Here is a 9,151-nt window from a genome sequence, read left to right on the forward strand (position 1 = left end):
GTCTCTGGAATTCTCTTCTCCAATGAGTAGCAGATGCTGGGTCATTGATCATGTTCAAAGCAAAGTTAAACAAATACTTGATTGATATTGGAATCGAGGGTATATGTTGTGTGACGATGCTGTCTCTTTAAGAAATTATTTTATGCCCTTTTTTTGAAGAGACGTTGTAAGGCAGAGGTGTGGAGCTGTCTTTAATAAAGTAAACAATTTGTGAGGCCTTGGATTTTCTTTAATTTGGAACAATGAAGCAGCCTGGGAATGGCCAGCTCTCACAGACCAGGCTTTCCAGTCTTTATCGTAGTTTTTAGGTTTGGATTTAAGCAGAAGCCTTCAGGGTCTCAAAAGAATTAAAAGTTTCATTGAATGTCTCCTAGCTGCTATTTCTCTGAATTTTCTCTTGATGTTTTTTTAGCTCCTGGATTGGGGAACTGCATGTGAGAATCTGTGCCTGAATTTGCTTTTTTGCCAAAGAGCGTGTTAATGGGATATTAGTATATTGGAACAGTTAATTAGTAATAGGTATTGTATCTATTATTCTGTTAAGTCTTCCAATAGTTAAGCTATTCTGATAGGCCCAAGAATTCCTCTTTTGTTTGTATTTTAACTACAGTGTTTAAATAAATTGTGCTTTGCTTAATGTCAAGTAGTTTGACCAGTTGCATTGCATCTGGAACCCGGCACATCATATCTACCTTTAAAATAAGAAAATGCTAGGGCCTAGGCTACCTTCTTAAAATATATTGAGGGGGTCTGGTCCATAACAGGTGATAAGACAGGAGGGTGAGTTAAGGCTGTAACCAGATCAGCCTAGAATTTATTGAATAGTGGGGGAATGGGGTTGCTCGCATGGAAAATTATGGAACATGTTAAAGGGGAAAGGGCGCAGCAGAGATTATTAAAGTTTCCAGAACAAGTAATAGGGCAGAGTATTGAAAAGGCTCAGGAATCTAACTTCAGGCAGAGCAGATAAGGGTACAACTATGAGAAAGGCGTTGTACTTAAATGCACAGATGCACGCAGAACAAGGTAAATGAGCTTGTAGCACAGATTGCAATTGGCAGGTATGATAACGTGAGTATCACAAAGATGTGGCTGCAAGGGGATCAGGGCTGGGAACTAAATATCCAAGGAGACATGTCCTATTGAAAGGATGGGCAGCTGGGCAGAGCGGTTGGTAAGAAATGAAATTAAATCAATAGCAAGAAGTGAAATAGAGTTGGAAGGTGTAGAATCTAAGTGGGAAAAGTTGAGGAAGACCTGATGGGAGTTGTATACAGCCCTCCTAGTAGAAGACAGGATGTGGGGAATAAATTAATCAGGAGATAGAAAAGCCATGTTTGAAAGGCAAAATTACAATAATCATGGAGGACTTCAATACATAGGTGCACTGAGAAAGTCAGATTGGTAGCAGATCTCAAGGAAAGGAATTCATGGAATGTGTACGGGATGCTTTTTTGGAGCAGCTTGTCGTAATGCCTGTTAGGGAACAGGCAATTCTGGATTTGATGATGTGTAATGATGCAGACTTGATTAGGGAGTGGAAGGTAAAGGAACCCCTAGGGGGCAATGATCAGAATCATAGAATTCACCCTGCAGTTTGAGAGGGAGAAGATTGAATCAGATGTAATGGTATTACAACTGAGTAAAGGTAACTACAAAAGCATGAGGGACGAGCTGGCCAGAGTTGATTGGAAGGGGAGCGCAGCAGGGAAGACAGTAGAGCAGCAAAGGCAGCAGTTTCTGAGTGTGATTCAGGATGCACAGCAGAAATTTATCGCAAGGTAAAAGCAAGGGGAAGGGGAAGATGAGGCAACCATGGCTGACAAGGGAAGTCAGGATGAAAGACCAAGAAAAAAACGTACAGTGTGGTGAAGATTAGTGGGAGGTCACTGGATTGGGAAATCTTTAAAAACCAGCAAAGGATAACTAAAATACTAAGATAGCAATAAGGTGATGGAGAGTTGAAAAAATCAAATATGAGAATAAGCTAATAATGTAAAAGAAGATTACAAGAGTTTCTTTAGATATCTAAAAGGTGAGTGAGAGGCAAGAGTGGACATTGGGCCACTGGAAAATAAGGCTGGAGAAGTAGTAATGGGGAACAAAGAAATGGCAGAGGAACTGAATAGGAACTTTGCATCAGTTTTCACAGTGGAAGACACCAGCAGCATACCAAAACTTCAAGAAAGTCAGGGGGAAGAGATGAACGTAGTGGCCATCACTAAGGAGAAGCTGCTGGGGGATGTTGAAAGGTCTGAAGGTGGATAAATAACCTGGACCAGATGGACTACATCCCAGGGTTCTGAAGGAGATAGTTAAGGAGATTGTAGAGGCATTGGTGGTGATCTTTCAGGAATCACTGGAGTCAGGAAGGGTCCCAGAGAACTGCAAAATAGTTAATGTAACAGCCCTGTTTAAGAAGGGAAGCGGCAGAAGACAAGAAACTATTAACTAGTTAGAGTGATGTCAGTCATTGGTAAGATTCAGAGTCCATTATTAAGGATGAGATTGCAGTGTACTTGGAAGTGCATGGTAAAACAGGGCTGATCACCGCGGCTTTGTCAAGGGGAGGTCATGTCTGACAAATCTGTTTGAATTCTTTGAGGAGATAATGAGCAAGTTAACAAAAGGAGAGCCAGTGGTCATGATCTATTTGGATTTCCAGAAGGCTTTTGACAAGGTGCCATGCAGCAGATTAGTAAATAAGATAAAAACAGCCCATGCCATAGATTGGGCATCAGCAGACTGGCAGAAAACAGAGAGTAGGGATAAAGGGTCTTTATTCAGGATGGCAGCTGGTGACTAGTGGACTTCTGCAGGGGTCAGTGTTGGGACCATTCACGTTATACATTAATGATCTAGACAAAGGAACTGGGGCCATTTTTGCAAAGTTTGCAAATGACTCAAAAATAGGTGTGGAGGGACAGGTAATGTCGAGGAAGTGTGAGGCTACAGAAGAATTTGGACAGGCTAGGAGAGCAGGCAAAGAAGTCGCAAATGGAGTACAAGGTGGCAAAGTGTGAGGTTATGTTTTAAGTAGGAAGAATAGTGGTGTAGACTGTTTTCTACATGGGGAAGGGGTTCGGACATCTGAAGCACATAGGGACTTGAGATTCCTAGTTCAGGTTCTCTTAAGGTTAAAATATAGGTTCACTTAGCAGTTAGGGAAGCAAATGCAATGTTAGCATTCATTTCAAGGGGGTTAGAATACAAGAGCAGGGATGTACTGCTGAGGCTCTGTAAGGCTCTGGTCAGACCGCTTTGGGAATGTTGTGAGCAGTTTTGGGCCCCGTATCTTAAGGAAGGACATGCTCGCCATGCAGAGGGTCCAGAGGAGGTTTACAAGAATGATCCCAGTGATGAAGGGTTTGTCATTTAAGGAGCAGTTGAGGAGTCAGGGTCTGAACTCGATGGAATCTAGAAGGATATGGGGTGATCTGATTGAAACTTACAGGATTTTGAGAGGCCTGGATAGAGTGGATGTAGGGAAGATGTTTCCACTAGTAGGAGAGACTAGGACGCAAGGGCAGAGCCTCAGAGTGAAGGGATGACCATTTAGAACTGAGATGAGGAGGAATTTCTTCAGCCAGAGAATGGTTAATCTGTGAAACTTATTGCCAAAGAAGGCTGTGGAGGTTAAGTCATTGAGTGTATTTAAGACAGATAGATAATTTCTTGATTGGTGTAACGATATGTGCATTGAGAGGGCTTTGTCTGCCCTAGTCCTTTTGAGGGAATTGTTATTCACCTGGTGCTGAGGTGTTTGTTCCATGGAAAGCAGTGTAAATAGATTTGGGTTTTTTTTAAAAGTAGACTAAAAAAGCATGAGTGGGTGGAGGCAGGCTCACATAGATATGGGTTTTAGTTTTTGCTTTCAGTTGTTGAAGTTGCATTTTTGGAGTTGAAGCTGGTAGTGGCAGCTGTCTCTTTACTACTGCAAAAAGCTTGAGTTCCCTCTTGGAGATAGCAAGAACTGGAGTCAGGGTGGAGCTGGAGGAACACAGCAGGTCAGGCAGCATCAAAGGAGCAGGAGAGTTGATGTTTTGGGTTTGCACCCTTCACCAGGACTGGGGAAGGGGAAGGGAGCTCAGAAATAAATAGAGGGAAGACAGGGTGGGGCTGGGGGAAGGTAGGTGGATGCAGGTCGGGGTTGCGGACATGGGTCATGAGAAGGGTGGGGCAGATAGGTGAGAAAGAGGATGGACAGGTTGTGTCACGTAAAGGAGGCGGGAGTGAGAGGGAGGGATGGACATGGGAGGAGGTCAGGAGGTGGGGGGATTTTGCAGCTGGTGAATTCTATGTTGAGGCCATTGGGCTGTAGGCTCTTGAGGTGGAATATGAGGCACTGCTCCTCCAGTTTACAAGTGGTGTCATTATGACACTGGAAGAGGCCCAGGATGGACATGTCACCCAGGGAGTGGGAGGGGGAGTTGAAATGGTTCGTGACCAGAAGGTGTTGCTGATTATCGCGCACGGAGTAATCGGTCACTGAATCTGTGCTTGGCCTCACCGATATTGAGGAGACCACATCAGGAGCAATGGATACAGTAGACCAGGTTGGAGGATGTACAGGTGAGTCCCTGTTGGATTTGGAAAGATTATTTGGGGCCTTGGACGGGGGTAAGAGGGGAGGTGTAGGGGCAAGTGTAGCACCTCCTGCGGTTGCAGAGAAAGGTGCCGGGGGTGGTGGGGTTAGTGGGGAGTGTGGAGCGGATAAGGAGTCGCGGAGTGAGCGGTTGCTACAGAAGGCAGATCAGGGTGGGGAGGGAAATATCTCTCTGGTTGTGGGGTTGGATTGTAGGTGGCGGAAGTGGTGTAGAATGATATGCTAGATGCGGGGCTTGATGGGGTGGTATGTGAGGACCAGGGAGATTCTGTCTTTATTTTTGTTGGGGGGATGGTGTTTGAGGGCAGAAGTGTGGGAAATGCAAGAGATGTGGTTGAGGGCATTTTTGATCACCGGAGCAGGGGAAATTGTGGTCCTTGAAGTAGGAGGACATCAGGAATGTCTGAGAGTGGAACATTCCATCTTGGGAGCAGGTGCAGCAGAGGCGGAGGAATTGGGAGCATCCCACGTCTGCTCCCAAGATGGAGCGTTCCACTCCCGGACATTCCTGATGTCCTCCTACTTCAAAGTTCACAACTTTTCCCCTCCAGCGATTTACAATACCCTCAACTGCATCTCTTCCATTTTCCACACTTCTGCCCTCACATACCCTCCCCCCAACAAAAATAAAGACAGAATCCCCCTGGTCCTCACATATCACCCCACCAACCTCCGCATCCAGCATATCATTCTACACCACTTCCGCCAACAACAATCCAACCCCACAACCAAAGAGATATTTCCCTCCCCACCCCAATCTGCCTTCTGTAGGGACTAATCACTCCGCAACTCCCTCATCTGTTCCACCCTCCCCACCAATCCCACCACACCTTATGTTCCACTTTGGGAGCCTACAGCCCAATGGCCTCAACATAGAATTCACCAGCTTCAAAATCTCCCCATCACCAGCCTCTTTCCATGTCCATCCCTCCCTCCTTGATGTGACACAACTTGTCCATCTTCTTTCTCACCTATCTACCCACCCTTCCTGTGACCTATCTTCATAGCCCCCTACCTATATTCAACCTACCTTCACCCAGCCCCACCCCACCTTCCCTCTATTTATTTGAGCTCCCTTTCCCCCTCCACAATCCTGACGAAGGGTGTAACCCTGAAACGTCAACTCTCCTGCACCTCTGATGCTGCCTGACCTGCTGTCTTCTTCCAGCTCCACACACTATTAACGTTGAGTTCTCTCTCTGCAGCTAGATTCATTCTTTCAATGTTCCTTCTCCTGGACTGGAGGAGATAGCAAGTGAAGGAAATCAGTTTTGCTGAACTTGCCTTTGACAAGGGTGTGTTTATGGGATGCTGCTGTATTAGAAAAGTTGATGAGTAGTAGTTAAATAACATATTATTTAGTTAAGTATTTCAATAGTGTTATGCCAATTTTTTTTGTTAGTATTCTAACTGTGGTGTAAGAGTAGTGTAAGGATAAAGCATGCTTTGCTTAAAGCCTAGTAGTTTGACTAATCAAATCACATCTGAAATACAGTACATTTCATAAAAGTTAGGGTGGAGGCTATATCTTTTTGTTTTGAGGGGGGTTTGGTCTGGTCCAGTCCATAATAATTGGTAAAGAGATCAAGGGTTACAGGAGGAAGGCAGGAGAATGATGTTGAGAAAGATATCAGCCAAGATTGAGTGGTGGAACAGACGCGTTAGGGCACAGGGCCCATTTCTGCTCCTATATCTTAGGGTCTTACAATGGAACAGGTTTGATGAGCAGAATAGCCTACTCCAGTCCTAATTCTGCCTCTGCTGCCCCACACACACATTTCTGAGAATGTATAGTTATTTAATGTATCCAAAAAGCTGGTTAACACACCTCTTGTTTTTCAGGAGGCCCTCAAAGCTGACTACAATAGCTACCTAAGACACCACCCAGAGTTGAGATCATTACTGGCTGACTTCCTGGAGTTTCTCCTCCTGCGGAAACCAGAGGACGTCATCACCTTTGCTGCAGAATATTTTGCCCCTTTCTCCGCCTTCCACACAGAAGGAAATGCCTTCCTCACCTCAAACAAGCCAAGCCCCTTCAAAGAACGGGAAGGACCTTCCAAGAAGGGGAAGATTTAAAGTGAAAATTTTGTTGTTACGCTAATTGCTTTTTAACCACTGACATTTGTGTAGCACTTCAACATATTAAAGTAGCCCAAAGTGCTTCTCACTTCATGTAATTTGGCAGTGTCACAAGATATCCAAAATGTTTTGTTTTAAGAAAACATCTGGTGTCTCCATGCACAGCTTCAGATCACATAGGAAAGAAAATCAAAGTGCAAATGTCTAGAAGTAACTGTGTGCAGAGATTGCAAGAACTGCAGATGCTGGAGTCAGTAGATATTCTGGAGCTGGAGGAACAGGAGAGTTGATGTTTTGGGTCAGTCCTGATGAAGGGTCCCAACCCACAACCTCAACTTTCTTGTTCCTCTGATGCTGCCTGGCCTGCTGTGCAGAGGTAAAGTTACAAAAGCTGGTGAGGCAACCAAAGATGAGAATTTTATTTAAGACATTTCTAGATCAGGAGTTAATGCAGTATAGCAACAATCCACTCAGACTTGCTCCTATATCCCAGGTACTTGGGAATCTAAGTGCAGCTAAACCATGACATACTTGCATTAACCCCTATTAAAGCCCACAATTTGGAGGGAACCAATAGGATGGTGATTTTGAGTTGAAAACATGCATGCTTTTACTTGACACCACAAATTCTGATAACATTGGTGTTTGATCCTCATCAGGTCATTGTAAAGGAGACAAATTTTAAAGATAGCAAATGAGCAAAGAAGCTGTTTAGAACTAGTGCCTTTTCTAACCCAGCCCTGGTTTCATTCCGATGAATGATACTTGAAGCTGGGTTGATGTATTATAAACATGTCACTCAATCCTTACCTGGTTAGGAGGTAAATATTCACTCAAATGGAAGGGGAAGTCAGAAGTCATACCTTGAATTCTAGCTCACCTGTGGCCAACGCTTGGGGATAGTGACCATCCCAAGGATCCTGGAATTTCACAGGAACAAAACAAAAAGCAAACTTTGAAGGGAAGACTGATAATTGAAAGCAAAGTGCCATTACTAGCAGATGCTTTTTCCACCCCCCCCCCCCACCAACAGATGTTTCACATCGGTATTTCATACATCTTTAGTTCACAAATGTTCACTTACAAGTGAATCATGCTGATTACTCATGAGATGCAACTGTCTCAGTGGGCTCATCAGTATTTATTATCCATCCCTGATGGGGAGGTGGCAGGTTCCTGTGGTACAGTGGTAGTGTCCTTACCTCAGTTACAAGACCTGCATTTAAAGGCCCACCTGCTCTGGAAGGGAGTGTAATAACAATCACCAAAATGCTGTTTGGTGAATCTGAAGTGGTGAACTGCTTCAGTCCACTTGCAGTAGTTAACCTGATGACCCAGTGCAGTGTTGAGTGAATGAACACATTCCCATTTAGCTGCTGTTCCCCACATCTTTCTAGATGGTAGCAGTCATGGGTCTGGAAGGTGCTTTTGATGTCTAAGGAACTGGAGACATGCTTAGTGATTGTGCTACCCAACCAGGGGTGGTAACAAACCTGATGTCAAGTCTACCTTCACTGACCTAGTAGTAATGGTTGTCCTCTCCCAGAAGAGAAAAGGTGTTTGAGAAATCTGTAGAATATCCTCATGGCCAGTTACAATAGTAGTTTGTTTTCTGCCTGCATGGTTGATTTTGGGTTGTGGGAATTAGTGACCAAATGCCAGGAGACCAGAACATGCATTTACACAAATTGCTTAACTGACAATAAGTAGTCATCAAAATTAAACTAAGTTTTGTCATTGGCCCTAAAAAGAAAACAGAACAAACACTGGGTTATGATAATATGCTGTAGTTGGTACATTACACTGAATGTGCTGAGAGCCAGAATTGGATTAAGACCCATCACTAACCAATACAGATAAAGCTTTATTCAAAAACATAAAAACATCTTCAATCAAGTTATATCAAATCAGGATTCACAATGGAGGAGTCTATTCTAGCTGTTTTAGCAGATCCTCTGAAGACAACAGAGAGCATTCTGAACTTCTTGGCTGGTGATGGTGTGTCTCTTGTTGTAGAGAGATAGCCTGGCAGCCTCAGTGGCTATCTGGTCAAACAGGGATGACGACAACTTCATCTGCATCAACTCCTTAGAACTCCTGTTTCCTGGATGGGCCTGTTTTTAAAAAGTCCTGAATGAGACAAAAGTAGATGCAGCACAACAAAGTTGACTAGGCTAGCCATCATCTACAGAAGGTAGATGTCAGGTGTGTGATTGAACACACTTTGATAATGTCAGACAAAGCTAAATCCAAGTTTGACCAACATTAGGTGGCATTGTAGACAGATGACTAGTGTCAAAGGGGACATTTGGCCCATTAAGTCTGCACCAACCCTCTGAAGAGCATTCCATGTGAATTTTTTCCTTTCTGCCAGCAGTAGGCAGATTAGGTAAAATCTGGCAGATTTGATTTTTAAAAAAAAAAACACCTACATCTGGGATGGTAAGAACTGCTGATGCTGGA

The 9,151-nt window shown here is 44.0% G+C and overlaps 1 protein-coding gene across 1 annotated transcript in view; it reads left to right on the plus strand.

The window, feature by feature from the left end:
* LOC109921167 (ciliogenesis associated TTC17 interacting protein) overlaps positions 1-6,786 on the plus strand; it is a 130,628-nt gene extending 123,842 nt beyond the window's left edge. Inside the window, exon 9 of the mRNA XM_048599277.1 lies at positions 6,449-6,786. Coding sequence (XP_048455234.1) covers positions 6,449-6,685 — 237 coding nt within the window. The 3' untranslated portion in view covers positions 6,686-6,786. The remainder of the gene's footprint in view (positions 1-6,448) is intronic.
* The last annotated feature ends 2,365 nt before the right edge of the window (positions 6,787-9,151 follow it).

Source organism: Rhincodon typus, chromosome 7 (genome assembly GCF_021869965.1).
Source record: "Rhincodon typus isolate 14 chromosome 7, sRhiTyp1.1, whole genome shotgun sequence".
NCBI classification, from domain to species: domain Eukaryota; kingdom Metazoa; phylum Chordata; class Chondrichthyes; order Orectolobiformes; family Rhincodontidae; genus Rhincodon; species Rhincodon typus.